The 21361-nt window shown below is 30.2% G+C and overlaps 7 protein-coding genes across 10 annotated transcripts; 3 read left to right on the top strand and 4 right to left on the bottom strand.

Annotated features, from left to right (window-relative positions):
* Positions 1–3023: 3023 nt before the first annotated feature.
* Sfxn1-3 (Sideroflexin-1-3) lies at positions 3024–5189 on the top strand. The gene is made up of 5 exons (XM_035873510.2): positions 3024–3158; positions 3293–3566; positions 3700–3876; positions 4217–4605; positions 4711–5189. Exons 2-5 carry the CDS (start codon positions 3409–3411, stop codon positions 4953–4955), a joined length of 969 nt encoding a protein of 322 aa, XP_035729403.1. The 5' UTR covers positions 3024–3158; positions 3293–3408; the 3' UTR covers positions 4956–5189.
* Positions 5190–5325: 136 nt separating this feature from the next.
* Positions 5326–6502, bottom strand: mRpL2 (mitochondrial ribosomal protein L2). Its single transcript, XM_035873522.2, has 2 exons — positions 6248–6502; positions 5326–6034 (listed from the first exon to the last, which is right to left on the bottom strand). Exons 1-2 carry the CDS (start codon positions 6480–6482, stop codon positions 5346–5348), a joined length of 924 nt encoding a protein of 307 aa, XP_035729415.2. The 5' UTR covers positions 6483–6502; the 3' UTR covers positions 5326–5345.
* A 163-nt stretch (positions 6503–6665) lies between these two features.
* On the bottom strand, positions 6666–7412 carry LOC118444968 (neurophysin 1-like). Its single transcript, XM_035873808.2, has 3 exons — positions 7278–7412; positions 6931–7135; positions 6666–6869 (listed from the first exon to the last, which is right to left on the bottom strand). Exons 1-3 carry the CDS (start codon positions 7398–7400, stop codon positions 6748–6750), a joined length of 450 nt encoding a protein of 149 aa, XP_035729701.2. The 5' UTR covers positions 7401–7412; the 3' UTR covers positions 6666–6747.
* Positions 7413–7544: 132 nt separating this feature from the next.
* LOC118444571 (rRNA N(6)-adenosine-methyltransferase ZCCHC4) lies at positions 7545–10007 on the bottom strand. Of its 3 annotated transcripts, none has more exons than XM_035872977.2 (5): positions 9714–10001; positions 9060–9604; positions 8288–8987; positions 7853–8230; positions 7545–7679 (listed from the first exon to the last, which is right to left on the bottom strand). In XM_035872977.2, the coding sequence occupies exons 1-5, from the start codon at positions 9775–9777 to the stop codon at positions 7675–7677; spliced, it is 1692 nt and encodes a 563-aa protein (XP_035728870.2). In that variant the 5' UTR covers positions 9778–10001; the 3' UTR covers positions 7545–7674. The 3 variants fall into 3 exon arrangements, with proteins under 3 accessions (XP_035728870.2, XP_085511164.1, XP_035728862.2); XM_085655038.1 differs by lacking the exon at positions 7545–7679 and having other exon boundaries at positions 7788–8230; positions 8288–8608; positions 8879–8987; positions 9714–10007; XM_035872969.2 differs by lacking the exon at positions 7545–7679 and having other exon boundaries at positions 7788–8230; positions 9714–10002.
* A 1912-nt stretch (positions 10008–11919) lies between these two features.
* Positions 11920–13745, top strand: fbp (fructose-1,6-bisphosphatase). Its single transcript, XM_035873441.2, has 4 exons — positions 11920–12159; positions 12590–13054; positions 13135–13324; positions 13418–13745. Exons 1-4 carry the CDS (start codon positions 11987–11989, stop codon positions 13604–13606), a joined length of 1017 nt encoding a protein of 338 aa, XP_035729334.1. The 5' UTR covers positions 11920–11986; the 3' UTR covers positions 13607–13745.
* A 56-nt stretch (positions 13746–13801) lies between these two features.
* On the bottom strand, positions 13802–18159 carry Hsc70-5 (Heat shock protein 70 cognate 5). Its single transcript, XM_035872747.2, has 11 exons — positions 17925–18159; positions 17385–17446; positions 17110–17255; positions 16866–16989; positions 16498–16806; positions 16247–16409; positions 15707–16163; positions 15245–15541; positions 14856–15043; positions 14645–14785; positions 13802–14551 (listed from the first exon to the last, which is right to left on the bottom strand). The coding sequence occupies exons 1-11, from the start codon at positions 18015–18017 to the stop codon at positions 14468–14470; spliced, it is 2064 nt and encodes a 687-aa protein (XP_035728640.1). The 5' UTR covers positions 18018–18159; the 3' UTR covers positions 13802–14467.
* A 352-nt stretch (positions 18160–18511) lies between these two features.
* LOC118444757 (tRNA-dihydrouridine(20a/20b) synthase [NAD(P)+]-like) lies at positions 18512–20504 on the top strand. 2 transcript variants are annotated; one of them, XM_035873333.2, is made up of 3 exons: positions 18512–18796; positions 18910–19107; positions 19202–20504. In XM_035873333.2, exons 1-3 carry the CDS (start codon positions 18624–18626, stop codon positions 20019–20021), a joined length of 1191 nt encoding a protein of 396 aa, XP_035729226.2. In that variant the 5' UTR covers positions 18512–18623; the 3' UTR covers positions 20022–20504. The 2 variants fall into 2 exon arrangements, with proteins under 2 accessions (XP_035729226.2, XP_035729236.2); XM_035873343.2 differs by having other exon boundaries at positions 18513–18792.
* Positions 20505–21361: the final 857 nt, after the last annotated feature.

Genomic DNA, 21361 nt, shown 5'->3' with positions numbered 1-21361 from the left:
TAAAAAGTTAGGTTGATCCACAAACATTACTCATTACAATCTCCGAACTCATTTCAACATCTTTTCACCAATTGGTAGGAATCAAGTCGTTTATTCGAATTGAAAATTATGAAAAAACGCGTGTAAATCTCTAATTATATAATCGTTGTAAAAGATAATTAAGAAAGACTCAAGAATTGAAGCGAGAGTCGATAAGATATTATTCGATGTTATTTGTTCGTTTACTTTATTTCATTCTTATCGATACTAAAATAATGCTGAAGAAAATAGCTGGGCAGACTTTCATCATATCTGGAGCACTTTTTTATGATTAATAATTATTGCAATTAGATTTAAGAGTTTTTGTTACATTTACAAGCTTCTAAATGCATCTGTATTGCGTTATGTCTCCACTGATATCAACATCCTGGTATACTTATGACTGGATGGTGTAGAACGATTAAAAAATACCTCGTACCTGATAAAAACGTTTATGTCTGGTGCAAATATCTCTTCGTCTCTTATTCTTTTCGCTGAACTTATAAACACGCATTCCGATAGTCTAGATCAGTGCACGGAGTGCCAATGTTAAAACCTATTAAAAGGAAAGACACGTCGTGCTTTGTGAAAGTTATTCTCCTTATTTAAAAGGTCTTATCGTATCGATATTTTTAATGTAACGTGTCAAAGAACAGATACATCAGAAACGTGAACTCCTTTCAATGGTATTCTTAACACTATAACTTGTCCTTTCAAAAAGAATTGCAATGAATGATTGTTTCAAAGATCTTTCAGTGCCGAGAAAGCATGTAGTTATCTGATAATGAACCGATTTCGCCTGTCTTGTCTTTTACTCTTTTTAAGAACTAACGGTTTCACATTCGAACTTCATCTTCTTTTTTTATAATTATAAATTTCGCATGAAAAAGTGATTCTTGAACTTCTTTAACTTTTGACACCTTTACATCTACTTACTTGTTAGCCTATATTTAGAAATTCCCTGTAATATTTTAAATTCGATACTCAAAATATTTTAAAATTCAAACTTGTTTATGGACTAACATTTTTATAAGAAATTATAAATATTATCTTACTCTACGATAAATGACTTCTTTCGTGCTAATCCTATAAAATTTCTACCGCTTTCCTACCATTAAAGATTGAACAAATTGGCAGGACATAAATTTTTCTCTCAATAAAATGAAACAAGATAGCGACGAAGAATTTCAACGACAACGAGCAAATTTTACCTGGAAGTAAACATGATTCTAACAAGATTCTTCTTAATGGAACACGCTTTGTCGTGTTTCTACTGTATAATTATGCATAAAAAAGAGTTGAAGCAAAATCGAACAAAGAAATGATCGCATACGAATTATTATTATTTGGATGAAAGTATACAAATAGTCATGATAGGAAAGAAGTAGACTGTTCGATTTTTCAGTTTAGATATAGCAAAGTAGTATTGTATTATTCATATTGAGACAAAGCATTTAAGATGACATTTTATCTATTTAAAACTTTATCTATTTATTGTACGTCACCCATTAAAAAGAATCATCCCGTTAGAAGATTTATTTCTCTCTTAACATTACATTTTATATATTCCTTCGTTAGACAATTATTGCAACAATTATTATTTTTCGTTGGGTAACTTTAAACAGAGCTACATCTAGAAAGTAAGGCAATGTACTGTTTAACACAAATTATCCGTTAATCTTATTCGTATTTGCTAAAGAGACTCATGTCTTCTTCATTCATAATTATTTTTCATTTAACATTCTTATTCATTGTTGCATAAATATTCGCTATAAACAAGTATTGGAAAATATTGCCATATCTCGGCAGCGTTATTACTTGGAAAAGTCTTGTCAGAACTCGCGACGTGTACATACATAAATACTTCATTAAAAAAAGATTTTCAATTCAATATCAGCCCGTGTTATGAAGTGTAAATCTTGGACCTATATTATAAGTGGAAAGTTCGATGGAATCCGTTCTTAGTCAGACAAGTTGTATTAGCACTTACAGTTAAGTGTGTTGTGACTTTCCTACACAAATTTTCTTGTTCTTTTCTTTCTTGAAAATCACAAGTATGTTTGACAAGTTTTTTGTATAATGTAAGTATGTAAGATTTTTAAAAATGAGAAAAAGAAGTAATACAAATCGCGACATTATTGAATGCATCGATAACACTAAAGTATTAAATAAAAAAAAAATTTGCAAAATTAATTATTATATGTATAGAGAGAATGATTAGTTAATAATCAAAAACAAAACTTAAAATCTCTCAAGTTTACATTAGTAAGTTTTAATTAAACTGTGATATTCAGAGATTGTTGCTAAAAATTCTAATTAGTTTTCTATTTGAGGTCAACTTCATTTCATCATGGTATACTTTACATTTATATAAAAATTTTATCCGTTCGCCAATATTATGAGATAGTTCATATTCTTTGATAAATTTACCAAAGTGTTTTAATTGCATTAATCATAAGCGTTTACAATTCTGCGTATACTTCAACGATCTCGTGACTTTCAACATTGCTAACATTGTCATAAATCTCGCTCTAACATTCACAAATGTTACGATACAATCAGATTTTAAAATTGGCCAAAAAATTTAGACCTACTTCACAAATAGCTATAAATATCTTCTTTTTTAAAAACACTTAAGCCCGATCAATGACCTCGCTCGTAGTTATTACCAGATAGTCGAAAAGATAATATACGGAATTTTATTTGGAATTTTATAATCTTTTTTGATACAACTTTTTTGATCACCTAAGATATCAAAAGAGGTCATCAATGATTTTAGATGAACTCCAAAAAGCTTCGTTGTGAAAAAGATAAAATTTCATATTTCATTGAAAAAGCCTAAAAACACTCAGAAAGAATGATTTTAAATCGAATATATCGACTCTCGGAGCGCTACCATCTCGCGGAATCACGACAAAACGCGTTTCATGTGTGCGCTGATTTGCGCACGCGTCCACATCTTATCGATGAGGAATGCCTGGCTCCAGGAGAGAGAAAGAAAAAAAAAAGGAGAGGGAAGCATGAGTGGACTCGGGTAGTAATCGAGAGTGGAATAGCGAGAGGAAGAACGGGGGTTGGAAGGAAGACAGCAGGACGAGAGAAGTATTCCAGTCGGTGGTCAACCGTGTTCGATTAAATAAGTAACGTCTGTTTTGTTCGGCTTTATGACACGTTTAATATATTCTTTCTTTAAAGACACCAAAGTCAAAAACAGACACTACCAAAAGACAGCTTCTAACTTATTTCTTATTTTTTAAATGTAAAAAACAAATAGGTGTTAAGAGAGAAAGAGAGAGAGAGAGAGAGAGAGAGAAAGAGGATATCCGTAGTGTAGTGGGGATAACAGTATCGAAACAGGTAGAGCAAGAGGTACGGCAAGGAATAATCAAAATGTCGAGCGAAAAGAGAATCGACATTGAAAAACCATACTGGGATCAAAGTACTTATCGTGGAAGGGCTTTACACTTTCTGACAGTCACTAATCCTTTGAATCTTTTCGCATCTAACAAAGCGCTCGAGCGTGCTCGAAATATCGTCACGAGATACAGGTAATCTTTTATATGATTTTTTAATCTTTTATTTAATTTTAGAAGGATTTAAATATAATGAATTATCTGTGTTGATTTAGCTTGACTTTGTGTTTATTTTTAATATTTAATATGGATTTATCCCATAAAATAGGAACGGAGAGACTCTCGCGGAACTAAGTATCAACGAAGAAGAGCTATGGAAACAAAAATATTTGTTCGACAGCGCTTATCACCCGGACACTGGTGAAAAAATGATATTAATTGGTCGTATGAGCGCCCAAGTGCCGATGAACATGACTATAACTGGTTTGATGATGACATTCTACAAGTACATATGCATATGAATCTGTGAAACGGTTTAGAAAATACACAAGAGATTTTCACTTGACGTTTGGTCAATAACGCGACAGTTCGAAAGTAGCGATAAGATTTATTACGACTTTTGACCTGTTTCCTTTCCGTTGTCGGTCATTATATGTAAATAGAGAATATATAAGCGAAGAATGAAACGAATCGATTGGTTATCAGCAGAAGTATTTCACATCACGATGGACAATAAAGATATTTTCTTTTCATTACATAAATTTCGTCAAATAAATTTCGTTAAATAAATTTCGTTAAATAACTTTACTCTGGGTCATTAGGTGAAATTATTTTTTATTCAACAGATCAACACCAGCCGTAATATTCTGGCAATGGTTCAACCAATCCTTCAATGCGATAGTAAACTATACGAATCGCAGTGGTAAGTCTCCAATTCCAAAAGAAACATTAATTCAAAGTTATATCAGCGCGACTGGAGGGGCAGTGATAACGGCCCTAAGTCTGAACAGACTCGCACGACGTGGCCCGGCCTTGGCCGGTCGTCTGGTTCCTTTGGCCGCTGTGGCTGCCGCAAATTGCGTTAACATTCCATTAATGAGAATTACCGAACTTCAGAATGGTATCGAGTTACAGAATGAATCCGGCATAGAAGTCGGCAAAAGCAAGTCAACGGCTCAAAAAGCGATCGCAACCGTCACGTTATCGCGTATTCTTATGGCTTCGCCCAGTATGAGTACGATGATAGATAAATATATTTATAATCTAGTCATGACAAATTTAAACTTACAGAATAATAATCAGATATATATAAAGATAATCATTTTATTATTTATTACAGTAATCTCACCAATCATAATGAACTACATAGAGAAACAAAATCTATTACAAAAAGTTAAATGGGCTTCTGCACCGATTCAAGTCATTATTTGTGGAATTTGTTTAACGTTTGCGACACCACTCTGTTGTGCTCTTTTCATTCAACGAGTACCGATCAGTGTGGACAAACTGGAACTCGTAGTACAAAAAAAGATACGATCTCAAGATCCTGCCATTCAAACAGTCTACTATAATAAAGGCTTATAAACGAACACGTCTGTAATTAGGAATTCAACGAACCGCTACGGATGGAAACACAACGTCTTAATTAAAGATACATCAAGCCACAAGTAATACAAAAATACATTATAGATTAAATAACTAATTATTAGCCGACTCTGGAAGTGAAAGAATTATACAGAAGTTTATACCGTCACTTATGTATATACTATTCAAAATTCGAATTATTCAAGTTCAAAAAAATAACAAAGACAATAAAGAGAAGACTTCAATAAATATAAGAGGAGTTTTTATTATTCGAATGTGTATATATACACATACACACACATATATATACATATATATATATATATATATATACACATACATATATATATATATATATATATATCATAAAATTAATATAAATCTAAAGAATTAATTAAGACCAGGTATATTACAAACAATAATTGTAGATTTTGGAAGAAATTCACCGTTGGCGCCTAACTGTCTAAGACGCTTTGGTGGTTTTATTTTCCTTCCAAATCTGCCAGTTTTTCGTTGCCAAAGACCACTTCTTGGACGATTACCCAATTCGCGATTTTTTTGAGCGCTACCGATTGGTGTGGAACCATGTAAAATATTCGACAAACGTCCTACCGTTGCCATACATCTATTGTCCAAACTAAACTTTCTCTTACTAGGTACTTGCACAACTGTCCTATCCAGTCCATCCGTGGCAATTATCGTACCTGAGGTCCCAGCCGAATGAATAAGACTTCCTCCAAGTCCGGGATACTTTTCAACGCAGTTCACGATAGTACCCATCGGTAGAGCACCCAAGGGATAAGCATCGCCCTCATTTGCCCTTACAGGATTACGCGGGATACCTTTGTGTGTTTTTATAATATCTCCAGGCTTCATGTTTTCTGTCGCTAAAATATACTTCAATTCGTCACCCGAACCAACGAGTGCGACGAAGGATGTTCTACAACCATCCTTGAAAACCTCGAGTACCTTTTCCTCTTTTGGTTTTTCATTCAGATCAGTCGGACCATCCCTTATCCATTTTATCCAATGGTACTTGTGTTTTATACCACCACCGATACCCTTAACTATTACTCTTCCTATAATCAGAAACAAAAATTCAATAAATAAGAAAAATATCGCTCGAAATGTTTAAATTGCAATTAAAAATTATTTTTATTGTATAATTGATAGAAACATCTAACAGCAATAAAACTTGTTGCATATATTCGTCACTGCATACACAAGAGAAAAACAAATCTATAAGAATATTAAATTTATATATTAGCTATATCTATAAAAAAAATATTTACCTGATACAGGATCTCGACCGGCTAAATTAGTAACCTGCAGTGGTTCGATCGTATATTCATCTTTGAAATGTACAGTTCGCCTGTAACTTGTTCCTGTAACACCTGGTTTTGGAAGTTTAAGTAATTTCCATTGATTTCTTCTAGGTTGTATTTGGAACGATACTGATGTCGGATTAGCCAAAGAATTAAATATTTGTCTTCCGACAATACGTCGCAACAATGTTATGGCAGACATTTTTAAGTACAATTCAACGTATTGCCCTCTAGAGAAAGAATATTAAAGTCGAACCGTATAAAGTCAATTATCCATAGAACAAAACCCATTTTTAATATTAGTCGATAACATAGGGAGCGATAGGAAGTGATATTCGAGAAAGGAGTACTCCAAGAAAGAAGAATTAATGAGTCTATTAATAAATTAGTTTCATATATGATGATATATCTTTATTAAGTTACTTTCTCTCATTACATTAGTTTAAATACCGAGGAAAATATAATCATTACTGTGCTACTTTGTTGGAGATTTCAATTTCTCCGAAAACCGCGTTTAAATCAGAATCAATTTTTCGATCATTCTCCATATTATCTAAAAGTCGGCAGTTCGAGTCCATAAAACACGATTCTGCAAATTAATTAAATAACATGACAAAATATAAGCAATATTCTATTTAATTTAAATGTACCTTGCGAACAACAAATTCCACTTGCAGCACATCTTCCTGTATTTTCACGGCACATTGCGTAACCCGCAATGCAAGGATGCGTATAAAGACTTTCTTTTCTACATGTGTAAGTTTCTGATGTGCCGATAAAACAGCCGATAGTAGACCCACAACAAATATGAGGTCCAAAACACTGACCCAATCGATTAGGTCCACAAGAAGGGCACTTACAATTAATTATTGAAAAAAATAATACAATTAACCCACTATAAATTGATACTTTATAAAAGTAAAAACAATTTCTTATAATTCAATTAATAATATTAATTTGATAACTCTGTGAAAACTATATAATACTAAATACTTACTTCTCTAGTAAAACCTTCTAAGGGTACAATATCTCCCCTCTTTCCACCACGGGGGCAATTCGTAATTAAACACGCCGAAGATAAAATAATGAAAGTAGTAAATATAAGAAGTTTCTTCATCATGTTTTCAACTAAATTTCTGGCCAGACTACCTGAACAATCTGCTGGATGTACGAAGACGAACTGCGATAAATCGTCCACACAGCAATGTATTTATATTGTTAAATCTGTAATATTTAGTATTCCGTTGTGCTTTCTACAGATATTTTTACAATAAAGCACTCTACGGATTATGGAGATGAAATCTGCGTACGCATATTCTTATAAAGAATAGTATTCCTTTTACTGGTCTCGAGAAAATATACTTAGACATTCAGCATTGTTCGGAAATAAAACTTCAATCTACAAACATATATTCGCAATAAATCTTTATAAAGAGAAAAAATGATAAAATTTATTTATAAACTTTATTCTCTCTCTTGCTCTCTTTAGAAATATATAACATCAGTATGTCTATCAGATATTACTAATATCTTCGACCTTTATTCTATTAATTAATTTTTTCTTTGGTTTACATATTTTATTATTCACATGTGTTGCACGTAACTTAGTCTGCTTTAATTTTATTAATCTGTTAAATCTTTTTAGAATTGGAGATTTAAATTTATAGCTAGTTATTAATTTCTGTTGTCTTATTACATATCTTCTCTTGATATCAGCAACTTTATTGTTTATTGTTTCCTCACTAATTAATGATTCTTTACTTTTAACCTTCCTTTTTCTTATCAATAGTTCGCTTGAATTTTCATTAAAATTAATACTAGTACTTGTACTTTTCTTTTTCTTTTTAATTACAATACTATCTTCATTAACATTAATCTTACGTTTCCCAAATTTTTCCAATTTTTCTATTGGTTTATCATTACTAGCTTTGCAATTTTTGTTTGTATGACCTAGGAATAATGTGAATTATTAAATAAAAAAATACATTGAAACGTAACAATACATACCTAATTTTTTATATTTAAAACAACATCCTGAAATTTTAGGTTTATTATTGCATTTATGTTTCTCTAAGAGACACCTTTTACAAGTATTGCAGTGTTTCCAAGATGGTTTAACACAACGCTCACATAAATTGCAATGTTTGTATCTTCTTCCATCTTTAGAAGTACAATCTTTACATTTCTTGCAGTGTTTATTTTCACTAGAAACCCACTTTTGACATTTCTTACAATATTTATAGCCATCAGATACAGGAAGTTTTAATAAACTTAAAGGTATGTTAGTAAATATTCTTATTGGTGATCCATATTTTCTTCCAGTAGAGTCTGTTTTAAAAAGTGGATGATTTTCATAATCTACTTTGTAATCTAACATTTTTAAGTCTCTTAAACCACCAGTAACAGAAGGTGGATTTGATTTTTCCCTCATAATAAATTCCATAAAATACGGAAATATAAACATAATCTTCAAATCATCATTGTTGCCCTCAACTTTGTTTAGCTTCTTATGAAGATCAGAAATCTTCTTTATAGTTTGAGATATAAGTTCTACACGGCCACCAAATGGTGGATCACATATTAAGTATAAATCTTTACCTTTGTTTTGAGTAAGGAAATCTTCGAATACAAGTTGAGCATTTTCATTGAAAAAATAATGATTAAATAAATTGTACCATCCATAACTTAAAGGGCTAAGAAAATTATGCTGAAAAGGAATAATTACTATTACTAAAAGCCACATTATCTCAAGATTAATAGTTTTATAATCTATACTTACAAATCTCCCATCTATATCAAGAAGTAGAGATGACAATTTATCCTCCAAGTTTTGAGAAATATATTCATGTATCCTAGGAGCACCAATGCAAATAACTTGTTTAGCTTTGAGTTCTAATAACATGTTTATTATATCTTTTACAGATTTTTTAGAAAAAAGATATTGAGCTTCCTTTTTGGAATTTTCCAAAGGTTTAAGAACTTCCGTTGGATGATGCATTTGATGATCCGTTAAACCTACCATTGTCAGATGATCATTATGCTTGTTTCTTTCATTCATAAAAATCAGTTTTTCACAATCATGACAATAAGACCGGTTATTTGGACTGGTAGCCAACAACGTATTGAAACGTATAAATAATTTCTGGTGATTGTAGCTTTGAGCAATTTTCTTTTTCTCTTTTTCCCATATATCTTGTTGCAATTTAGTTAATTTTTCTCCGTATTTTAAATAAAATCGACATAATTTTCTGTCACGACAAGCAGAACAAACATAAAATCGTTCCAACGTACCATCAATATATTTTCCGAACAACACAGTTGGGCCTATGCAAATAAAAATTTCGATACATTACGGTTATATAATTAATTTCTAACGATTTTGTTTACAGAACGGCACAATTAAAACATGATTTTGATAATTTCTTTAAATTACCATGTGCACAATGTGGATGTTTATCGTCTCTCCAAAAACATTCGAGATTACGTGTTTTCTCCATTATTAAAATCTAACAAATGAACCTAGTCACAAACCTAGCTAGAAGCTTTATGCTTCACTACATACACAACGATAAAGAATAGAAAGCAAATGCATACATACAGGGTGTAACAGAATAAATGGGAAATACTATATTTTTTAATAGAAATGAACTTTTCCATATAATTTTATTACAAAAAATACTGTTATAGATATTAATTTAATTTACTAAATTAAATATGCAAAAAACATATCAAAATGGTTTCGTATGATAAGTTTAAAAAAAAATTATCTTACGTGTAAAGTTACGTGTTATATAAAAAATTAAAGTACACATTAAATTTTTGATAATATTTATCGAAATTGATGTTGAAGTCACTTGTGCTTTCGAAAGAGTCCAAAGTAACATATAAAAAAATAACATATCATTATCTTACAATGTATAAGAAAAGACATTGGCTACATTCAATAAAACAAATAGCTTACGATTAGTAAGCGTTTTACGAAACGCTGTCAACAGCGTATAAATTCTGAGCAAACTTTTTTAAACTATATGTTTAATGCAAGTGTTTATGTCATGATCAAATGCATGACCCAGATTTTTTGAATAAAAATATGAAGTAACCTGTTGAATAAATCGAGAAGTCCAAAACTCTCCAAAAAGTACTCAATAGTATATTATTTATATTGAATTATTCCAAACGAAAAACATTAATAATGCTATTTATCATATTGAATGAGGACCTTAATCAAAATGAAACTTAAATTAAACTAAATAAACCATACTATTTCTTATTTATTTATCCTTATATTCTATATTCTATATTCTAACAATTATGATCTGCATACGTTCTCTAATACAGAAATTAAATATTCTAAAATATCATTTCTTTTTTCTTAAATTTTATTCTGTTTTTCGTCTACTCTAACATGCTTTTACATAGATTATATAATGCTCTTAATTTAGTTTAGCTTTCTCTTTTAAGTTTTTGAAAGGATGCTGTTTCGATAAAATATCGAGAATAATACTGTAAAATATAAATAAATGCTCCTTAAAATTTCCATTTTGGAATAATATTTTTTTTGTAATTATTATTACTCTCTATGATATATATGCATCAAAATTAAATTTTACACATTTGTTTGTCCAATTAGAAATATATGAATTACTTCCTATAGATTCTTTTATACGCCTTTTGAATTAAAGTTTTCTGTTATTTCCGACTCTGCATTATCAATAAACAAGTATTTATATGTTCGCCTGTTTGGATTAATGTTGATGAAATTGAAACGAAATCTTCCTGATTATTTACAATTAACATTAATGACATTAAATAAATATTTTAATTAATTAATATTAATTATTTAAATTTTCATTATTATACGTATATATAATTCTATTTTTCTTTGCTTATATTTTTGATACCTCATTTTTTAACTGAGAAGATCTTATAACGTGTCGTGAATAATAAGCGTACTTCTATTATGTTGCAAAAAATAACGACTGTTAGGCAAACATGTTGGAAAGACATACAGTGATTAGTGATATGCGACCGAAAATCTTGCAACTGTTGTAATGTGTGAAAGAATCTAAGTATGATATAAGGAGTAGCAATAACTGTAAGAAAATATTATTGCAAATGAAAATTATAAAAAGCAGTTTTTTATATATTACAGTCTTGTTTCTCATATCCTATAAAAGCAGGATTCTCACAAGAATTTCTGTACGTAGAGAATGAGTATTAGAATATACAGGGTGTCCCATGCAACTAGAACAGGCTATATTTCCTAGACGGTTGAAAATAAAAAAAAATGTTATAGATGAAAATTAAATGGTATCAGATGATCCATAATATGTAAATAATTTTATGCACTTTTGTGCATTGGTGTATTAGAAAAATGTAACTGCACTTTTTTTATGGAAACATATTTTTAACTGCATCAGTTGATGCAATTTTTATATTCTATATAAATATATCAACATACTTATGCCCTAAACTTATACATTAAGAAGTTATCTTACGCTTATACTTGCACTAAACATATAATTAATAAAAGTACTTTCAGTAAAAGTCGTATTTTGCTAGTAGCGCTTATTAAGCTGCTTTTGATGTAGAACAGCAGCTATTGATGTAGAATAGAGCTTATATAATGCGATGTCTTGCAAAACAACTTTAGTCTCTATTGAAATACTGAACCATTCGATTTTGTGACGTTCCTCACTCATCAAGATGACATCAAACAATACTTTTGATTCAAATTGTATGACTCTTACGAGATTTGTTCTTGACGAACAACGTAAGTTTCCTACGGCAACTGGTGATCTTAGCCAATTGTTAAATAGCATACAAACCGCCGTAAAAGCTGTTAGTTCAGCTGTGAGAAAAGCCGGTATTGCAAATATGTAAGTATTTGATTTTATATTTATAAAAAAACGTCAACGTGAAAATTGAAAAATAGATACGTATCATGTAATAATCGTGAAAAAATGGAAAATTTATAAAATAATTATGAAATTATTACTATTGACTTTTACATTAATTTTTTATAAAACATAAATTATATAACTTTGACAGTTAGTTAAGATATGAAATAATCTTTCTTTGAATGGCTTAGTATAAATATTAGTATTTTTCCACATACTTACGTCTATATCGATATCTTCTATTATGCACTTTTAAAGACATCGTAATGAAAAAGATGTTTCGTTTGAAAAATGTTGGAGATTAAAGTTTATCGATGTTTTCGAAGATCGTACTTTTTTCTTCTAAGAAAAAAAAGAAAATTTTAAAGAATCATCTATCTTTAGTGAAACTTTCCGTTTATTTTCACAGGTATGGCATAGCTGGTAATATAAATATTCAAGGCGAAGAGGTAAAAAAATTAGACATTTTAAGTAACGAACTCTTTATTAACATGTTAACGTCTTCGTTCACAACCTGCATTCTCGTCAGTGAAGAAAATAAAAATATGATTGAGGTTGAAACGGAAAAACAGGGTAAATACATCGTGTGCTTCGATCCTTTGGATGGCTCCTCAAATATCGATTGTTTGGTGTCAGTCGGATCGATATTCGGAATTTATAAAAAATTAGATAACACCAATAGTTCCAGTGTTTCTAACGCTCTTCAGCCAGGCCAAAATATAGTTGCTGCTGGTTACGCGCTTTATGGTTCGGCCACTATGATTGTTCTTTCCATCGGACATGGAGTTAACGGATTTATGTACGATCCAGCGATCGGAGAATTCATTTTAACTGAAAAAAATATGCGTATACCAGAGAAAGGAAATATTTACAGGTATGTGATAGTACTATATCTGTATAATTATTTATCGACAACCTAAAAAGAACTTGATCAATAATTATGTTAACTGACAGTATTAACGAAGGAAATGAGAGTACGTGGGATTCAACTATAAAAGATTATATTCATTCCAAAAAATACCCGAGTAACGGTAAACCATATAATTCTCGATACGTTGGTTCAATGGTTGCTGATGTACATAGGACTATTAAATATGGAGGAATTTTCTTGTATCCTTCAACGAAAAACAATCCCAATGGCAAGGTATAACAAATCTGTAGGAGTTTCTAACGAGCTGAATATTAGCAGTATTTTCGAAAACTAATACTAACGAAAATAACGTAATTATATTCGTAGCTACGTCTTTTATATGAGAGCATACCAATGGCTTATATAATAAAAGAAGCAGGAGGTCTCGCATCAAATGGAAAAATCGATATTTTAGATATAATTCCGGAAAATATTCATCAAAGATCACCAGTTTTCTTAGGATCCAAAGATGATGTTCAAGATGTATTAGAGTTTCTAAAGAAAGCCAAATCATAAAACTTTAATTAAGTTTATATATCGTAATTTGAAATATTTTCAAAATTAAATCTTGAATCAAAATCATTGAATTCAAGAATTTTCATTTGTATCAATAAACGCAATATAAAATTTGGAATTATTTATTGAATAACACAAAGAAAACATGAAAATTATTGTATTGGGAGTAGGTTTCCAAATAAAAAATTTGTGAAATAGATCATATTATGTATACGATATTAGTACGTTATAGCACATAATACATTTTATATATAATTAACTATATACGTATTGTGTAATTCTTATGCTATATATCTGTCTATATATACCAAGCATTCTTATAACATTCTTTTCATTGTCAATCATAATACACATTCATACTGTATGAACTACCATAGAACTCTATAGTAGCAAAGAATGAACTAACATACTAAGAATTTTAACACTGTTGACGAAATAGTGTCTAATCATTAAATTGACACAGGCGAGAACAGTATTCTTAAACACCATCTGTCATTTCACATTTTAGGCTGCATAAACATGTCATTAGCAATATTTTTTTATGCACTGGATTATGTACACAATTTACAAGACGATTTTCTAGCCCGACAATTGCTTCCAAGTGAAACTGCGATCAATACATATTGCAGGAAATTATTGTTACCTTCGAGCTAATATTTCCCACTTTTATTGGCGAACTAATTCTCTCAGTATGAGAGCACATTACAATAAAAAAAAATAAATTTGCAACAAATACACAGTTAGTGAATTTGATTATATACATTTAACAAAATGACATTTTTTAAGCTGGGTATGTAAAACGATAATGGTGTTTATGTAGCTATGTGCAAGAAATTTGTATTTATTGAGGAATTTTTACCATTAGTTTTTCTCCTCTTTCTTCTCTTGAGGTTCTTGTTGACTTTGGTTACTACTGCCGCTGCTGCTTTCTCTTTCTGCCGCCATCTATATCAATCACATTGATTTAGATTAAGCAAATATATGAGACAATTAGAAACAAATACGTGTTGAATATTTCATATTCATATACATGCTTACTTTTTTATATGCCATTTCGAACAATTTCAAACTTGCTTGCTGCAATTCATTGGTTTGTTTCTTAATGTCCTCTGGATCCATATCATCTTTTTTGGCTAATGTTTCCCTTGTCTTGGCAACCAATTCTTTCAACTTATCGCACTAAAAATAAATTAAACATTAAAAATCAGTTGTAAATGCACATATTATTAAATTAATATAATTACTATACCTCGTCTTGTGGAAGTTGTGCCTTGAATTCTTCTAATTTAGATTCCGTATCGTGTATAATTCCTTCGGCTTGATTAACAGCTTCTACTCTATCTTTTTTTATCTTGTCTGCTTTAGCATATTGTTCTGCATTCTTTACCATATTTTCAATTTCGTCTTTGCTTAGACCACCACTGGACTGAATTACAACTAGAAATAACAACCAGAAGATAAAATACTTTTAAATCAACATAATTTTTGACTTACTTTATGTAAATTATATAAATTTACTCAGTTAAAGACTTCCACATATATTACTCTACTTTAGAATAAATTTTGGAGACGAAAAATAAAACCATCATAGTAATAATAAAATAAGCAATTTGGAAAAAAATAATTATTTTTACATACTTTGTTGTTCTTTGCCAGTACCCTTGTCCCTAGCAGATACATGAACGATACCATTTGCATCAATATCAAATGTTACTTCAATTTGAGGAACTCCTCTTGGAGCAGGAGGTATTCCGACTAATGTGAACTGCCCTAAAAGTTTATTGTCACAAGCCATTTCTCGTTCGCCTTGATGAACCTTAATTTCTACTTGAGTTTGACCATCTGCTGCTGTGGAAAATACTTGACTTTTTTTCGTAGGAATAGTTGTGTTTCGCGATATTAATTTTGTGAAGACGCCCCCAAGTGTTTCGATACCTGTAAAGAATAGACGAAAGTAATAACTAAAATTTATATAATTTAAATTAATTATTTCGCTTAAATATCAGTAATGAAATATCCTCATTGTTGTCAGAGAGAAGATTAGACAATTATACATCATTCGTTAAAATCAACAATTTATGAGAAATATAGAATAATTACCCAGCGACAGAGGCGTAACATCGAGAAGGAGAACATCAGTCACATCTCCAGCAAGTACACCACCTTGAACAGCAGCACCAACAGCTACAGCTTCATCAGGATTAACAGCTTTTGAAGGTTGTCGACCGAATATTTCTTGAACTGTTTGTTGAACTTTAGGTACTCTAGTCATCCCTCCAACCAAAAGAACTTCACCGATGTCAGATTTTGATATTTCAGCATCAGAAAGAGCTTTTTGACATGGTTGTACAGTACGTTTAATAAGGTCATTTACAAGACTTTCAAATTTGCTTCTTGTAAGTTTAAGATTCAAGTGTTTAGGTCCACTTGAATCCATGGTTAAATATGGTAGATTTATATCAGTTTGTAAAGAACTTGATAATTCAATTTTCGCTTTTTCAGCTGCTTCCTTTAATCGTTGCATAGCCATAGCATCTTTGGCCACATCTATACCTTGCTATAAATAAGTAATTACCGATTATGTTACGAAAAAATTCTTTTCTACAATTTCTTATATCTTTACAATTTATTAATACATACGTCTTTTTTAAATTCAGTCACCAAATAATTAACTAACGCGTTATCAAAGTCTTCACCTCCCAAAAATGTATCTCCATTAGTTGATTTTACTTCAAAAACACCTTTTTGAATTTCTAAGATCGATATATCAAAAGTACCACCACCTAAGTCGTATACTGCAATACTAAACGAATATATATTAATTAAAAATTTGTATATTTGTGCTTAAAAAATTAACTAGAAAATAAATATAAGTATAAATAAATACTTACATTTTATCATCTGTTTTATCCATACCATATGCAAGTGCAGCTGCAGTAGGCTCATTGATTACTCTAAGCACATTTAATCCAGCAATTTGACCTGCATCCTTTGTAGCCTGCCTTTGTGAATCATTGAAATATGCAGGCACAGTGATGACAGCATTTTTAGCTGGTGTGCTAAGATATGCCTCTGCAGTTTCTTTCATTTTCATAAGTACAAAAGCACCAATTTGACTAGGAGAGTACATCTTTCCATCTCCTCCTTGTACCCATGCATCTCCATTAGATGCTTTCACGATTTTATAGGACACTGTTTTCCTGTAATAAGATAATACGTGCAACTATTATTTAATTTAGAAAGTATATACACTACTTACATGTCTTTTTTCACTTCAGCATCATCGAATTTTCTCCCAATGAGTCGTTTAGTTGCATAAAATGTATTAGAAGAGTTTGTAACTGCTTGCCGTTTAGCAGGCATACCCACTAAACGTTCTCCGTCTAAAATTTTATAATGTCTTTATTATCATTTTATTAAATATATATCTAAGAAAAACAAACTAAAACAGTATATTAAAATATTGTTTAAATAACCAAAGGAATAACATTATAAACAATTACCTTTGGTGAATGCAATATAAGATGGTGTTGTTCGTGAACCTTCAGAATTCTCAATAACCTTTGGCTGTTTACCTTCCATTACTGCTACACAAGAAAATGTTGTACCAAGATCAATACCAATAACAGCTCCTTTGACACCTTCAGATCTAAATATATTAAAAAAAAACATTTTTTAATATACATTACAAAAATTTCTTCGAACATGTGTAAAGTAGAAATACTTTTTTTTAAATCATATTTACTTTTTTATGTAATCATTACAAAAGATTACTTACTTGTAACGACATTGTTGTAAATCTGTATAACGTTGAGGCAGGACAATTCCAGGAGCTGCAACCTAAAAATCATTATGATATATGAGAAAGAACTATATAAACAATTATTTAAATAATATTCATATATATATATGTATATGTATATGTATATATATATATATATATGCATTCAAAGAAAAGTAAAATATATTAGTAATATATTAGCAATTGCCAATCATGTAAGTGATGAAATATTATTGTATATTTCCACTACCAATCCTGAAAGACTTATTTAACGCTTTTTCTTGATGATTAAGGAATCCTTAGTATAAAAGCTACCCAAAATAAAGGAAAAGCCGGTTTCTGAATCAATCACAAACAATACGTTATATCCATTGATGTGTTAATTTGCACTAATTGCTGGACATTTAGCAAATAGATACGATAAAACATAGTGGAATGAATCTTTTTTTTTACGTGATATAGAAATCGTATACGACGCACACATTTTGTTCGATCAATGATTCGCTCAACGTGATGAAAATCGCCATCAAAACTTACATTTTTAAGTATCGTACTGAACTGCTGTTTTCTGACAATATCGCAGCCAACACCGTTACAGCTTCTGCTAAACAATCTTGTGGCAGCCAACATTTTCGTTTATTTCTTTGATTAAGTCTAATTTCGGTGAAGAAACGAACCGGAAATCTAAAGACCAACTTCACGTGTAGTGATGCAACTCCTACAAAGACTCACGATACGCACTCTATGCACGCTATTATCACTTTCGTAGAACATGCAAGAAGGACAAACAAATTCTTGCATTGACCAATCTTCAATAGCCTGCAAGACTTTGAACCAATCAAAAATCGAGTTTAGATGCTCCGCCTTCTTGTGACTTCAGAACTATCCCGAACATTCGAAAAATTCATCAAATTAATTACGAAGATAAGATTTACTTGAAAGACATAAAGAACTATGTTATCATTTGAATATTATAATAATTCTCTGTTATATTACTTTTCTCGATATAATTTTTCTACTTTATATAATACATACAATTAAATTAACGGTATATAATAAAGAGTAGATCGACAACCGGAACTACAGTGTAGTGTAGTAACTATTTCCGGAATTTCAAGCAAATATGATGTAATCATTTACTAAAGTTACCGCGCACATCGCAAGAACGATATAATCGATTCACAGTTCTCTTTTTCTCTGTTTCATTCCAACAGATGATGCTACGTTGGCACATAAATGATAACAGATTCTACATCTTGGTTACTATTATTACTATGGGTAAATAACTTTTTGAAGCATTTACAACGTGTAGCGTTTTACATCTTAAGGAAGATGACGGTCGATATTGTCGAATTATTAAAAGAACCGAGAATAATAAAGGTCTGCGCGCCAATGGTTAGATATAGTAAGTAAGTAACAATAGAGTATTTTTATGAATACTCTATTTTTTGCTGCCAGTTTTTAATAAAATTAAATATGAATTAGTATTAACAATGTTTTTTTATGAATGGCTTTCATTCAGATTACCATTTAGAATGTTAGTCAGACGATATGAATGTGACATTTGCTTCACACCTATGATAGTGGCAAATTCATTTGTGAAGTCAGCTAAAGCTAGAGATAGTGAATTTTCAACAATAGAGGAGGATACTCCACTTATTGCACAGTTTGCAGCCAACAATGTAGCAGATTTCTCTAATGCAGCAGAAATAATTGCTCCGTATGCTTCTTTTATATAAGTATATTATAACTACATTTTATTTGTCTAAATATACATTTAGATATATGTTCATAATGCAACTTCTCTTTCGCAGATATTGTGATGGAGTTGATTTAAACAGTGGTTGTCCGCAACGATGGGCTATAAATGAAGGATATGGTGTAGACATGTTAAAACATCCAGAACTTGTAAAAGACATAGTATCTCAAGTCAGAAACCGTGTGCCTCATCCATTCACTGTTTCTGTAAAAATACGTATATTAAAAGATATTCGCAGAACAGTTGATTTTTGTCAAACACTAGAGAAAGCTGGTGTATCATTTTTAACTGTACATGCAAGAACACCTGAAATGCGTTATGAACCTATACATTTAGATGATCTTAAAATTGTTAGAGATAGTGTACAATTACCACTTATTGCTAATGGAGATGTGAAAAATCTAGAAAATGCACAAAAACTATATGAAACAACTAATTGTCAAGGAATAATGAGTGCAAGAGGTATTTTAACAAATCCAGCTCTTTTTTCAGGATATACAACTACACCACTTAGTTGTATTCAAGATTGGATAGATATTACAGCTAGGATTGATGCACATTTTTTATGTTTCCATCACCATTTAGTATTTATGACTGAGAAAATGTTATCAAAAAAAGATAGGGTATATCTTAATAGTTTGAAAACCAGAAAATCTGTTTTAGAATTTCTTGGAAATCATTTTGATATAAGACCAAGTCCATCTTGTGATATAATAGAACAAATATTTTGTGATATTAGTGAAAGTAATATTGCATATGATAATGAAAAGCACGCAAAAAATAGACAAAATATGGAATGTAATAATATATATATCGAAAGAGATCAATCAGAAATACCTAATTATCTTCTAGGAGATTTATTTCAAGAAGTATAGAATTTTCTATACAAAATTACATAAAAAAATAATTTTAACACAGAACTATACTATGTACAGTTTTAAAGTATTGTCATTTTTTTTCATTTTTGTAAAATATGATATCAATGCAAAACAATTGTTTGTAATGTATAGAAATATATTTTATCTTTTAAACGAAATTATAAGATTTCATTTTTCATCCACTCAATCAAAGCTGTATTTAACCATTTTTTGCTCAATTTATACGTGACTTTAGCAACGGGTGTAGAAAAAATAAAAACTAGAAACACATTAGGATAAGATAAACCCTTTTCTTAATTTATTGTATCAATATATGTTTGTTCAACTATACTATGCTCCTCACATTATTAACGCATTTGGTTTGAAGGATTGAATTGATTAAAAGAATTCGTTTAAAAAATATGAACATAGATACTACTCTCATATCAGATTGATATTACATGCACTGTTTCTGAATCCACATAAAATAATAGTAATATATTATAATATCGTAGAATAATAAAGTAATAGAGTACTCTAAAAAATACATAATTATTATACTTGTTTTATTTAAGTAATAGTAATATTATTATTATTTTACTGAACCAGTTTATTATTTTATTAATGAATTATTAATAATTAAGCACGAAAATTATATATATATATATATATATATATATATATATATATATATATATATATATATATATAATTATTAGTTATAAAAGTAACAATGTTATTACTAAATTTTATTCGATTTTATAATAGTTTATGCCAACAATGAGTTAGCGTAACTATGGACCGATTTTGATGAACAATGCTTATTTTAAATTTCTCATTTTTCTTAAAAAAAATGTGTCGAAAAATGATATTTCTTTAATAATAGTTTATGTCTAAAAATAAAACTTTTTCAAAAATTCAATAAAGCGAGGACCTCGCTTAATGTTCATCTTTAAAATGAGACGTTGTTCATTAAAATTACATCATGAATTACGTCTTGACTCATTATTGGTGTAAACGCTGTTCTCGACATTTTTCGCAAACAAAAATATCGTGTAGTGGCGTCCCTTGAAATCTGTGGTAAAAGAGAAGAAATTGGTACTCCCATTATTGATTTTCATATAGAATGATGTGTATTTGTTCCGTGAAGTAGACGATTGCCTGCTTATTTTTTCCGTAAACAGATTTTCTGATCCATTTAAACGCAAGGAAATGCTTTTCACGATGGTCACATAAAAAAGCTATGATAACTCATTCTGGCATTTTAAATTTCAAATTCAAAAAATTAGTTGTTTATTACTTTAAAATGTACACTATCACTTTTATGCTTACTATTATATATTATGATTCTATAAATG

Source organism: Vespa mandarinia, chromosome 2 (genome assembly GCF_050613455.1).
Source record: "Vespa mandarinia isolate Hongniang chromosome 2, ASM5061345v1, whole genome shotgun sequence".
Lineage (NCBI taxonomy): Eukaryota > Metazoa > Arthropoda > Insecta > Hymenoptera > Vespidae > Vespa > Vespa mandarinia.
This window is presented reverse-complemented; position numbering and strand designations above follow the sequence as displayed.

Bases quoted from the DNA above. Each gene is read 5' to 3' on its own strand.
- LOC118444968 (XM_035873808.2), bottom strand. From the start codon at position 7,400: ATGATGAAGAAACTTCTTATATTTACTACTTTCATTATTTTATCTTCG. The intron at 7,136-7,277 runs GTAAGTATTTAG...ATTAATTGTAAG, and splicing joins TAGAAGGTTTTACTAGAGAA to TGCCCTTCTTGTGGACCTAA. The intron at 6,870-6,930 runs GTACATTTAAAT...ATTAATTTGCAG, and splicing joins TGGAATTTGTTGTTCGCAAG to AATCGTGTTTTATGGACTCG.
- Sfxn1-3 (XM_035873510.2), top strand. From the start codon at position 3,409: ATGTCGAGCGAAAAGAGAATCGACATTGAAAAACCATACTGGGATCAA. The intron at 3,567-3,699 runs GTAATCTTTTAT...CCCATAAAATAG, and splicing joins AATATCGTCACGAGATACAG to GAACGGAGAGACTCTCGCGG. The intron at 4,606-4,710 runs GTACGATGATAG...TATTTATTACAG, and splicing joins TATGGCTTCGCCCAGTATGA to TAATCTCACCAATCATAATG.
- mRpL2 (XM_035873522.2), bottom strand. From the start codon at position 6,482: ATGTCTGCCATAACATTGTTGCGACGTATTGTCGGAAGACAAATATTT. The intron at 6,035-6,247 runs GTAAATATTTTT...TTCTGATTATAG, and splicing joins CGGTCGAGATCCTGTATCAG to GAAGAGTAATAGTTAAGGGT.
- fbp (XM_035873441.2), top strand. From the start codon at position 11,987: ATGACATCAAACAATACTTTTGATTCAAATTGTATGACTCTTACGAGA. The intron at 13,055-13,134 runs GTATGTGATAGT...GTTAACTGACAG, and splicing joins GAGAAAGGAAATATTTACAG to TATTAACGAAGGAAATGAGA. The intron at 13,325-13,417 runs GTATAACAAATC...TTATATTCGTAG, and splicing joins AAAACAATCCCAATGGCAAG to CTACGTCTTTTATATGAGAG.
- LOC118444571 (XM_035872969.2), bottom strand. From the start codon at position 9,777: ATGGAGAAAACACGTAATCTCGAATGTTTTTGGAGAGACGATAAACAT. The intron at 9,605-9,713 runs GTAATTTAAAGA...TTATTTGCATAG, and splicing joins ACATCCACATTGTGCACATG to GCCCAACTGTGTTGTTCGGA. The intron at 8,231-8,287 runs GTATGTATTGTT...CATTATTCCTAG, and splicing joins TTTTAAATATAAAAAATTAG to GTCATACAAACAAAAATTGC.
- LOC118444757 (XM_035873333.2), top strand. From the start codon at position 18,624: ATGATAACAGATTCTACATCTTGGTTACTATTATTACTATGGGTAAAT. The intron at 18,797-18,909 runs GTAAGTAACAAT...GCTTTCATTCAG, and splicing joins CCAATGGTTAGATATAGTAA to ATTACCATTTAGAATGTTAG. The intron at 19,108-19,201 runs GTATGCTTCTTT...TCTCTTTCGCAG, and splicing joins GCAGCAGAAATAATTGCTCC to ATATTGTGATGGAGTTGATT.
- Hsc70-5 (XM_035872747.2), bottom strand. From the start codon at position 18,017: ATGTTGGCTGCCACAAGATTGTTTAGCAGAAGCTGTAACGGTGTTGGC. The intron at 15,542-15,706 runs GTAATTATTCTA...TATTCTTTACAG, and splicing joins TGTTACGCCTCTGTCGCTGG to GTATCGAAACACTTGGGGGC. The intron at 15,044-15,244 runs GTATGTAAAAAT...TGTTATTTCTAG, and splicing joins TACTGGCAAAGAACAACAAA to TTGTAATTCAGTCCAGTGGT.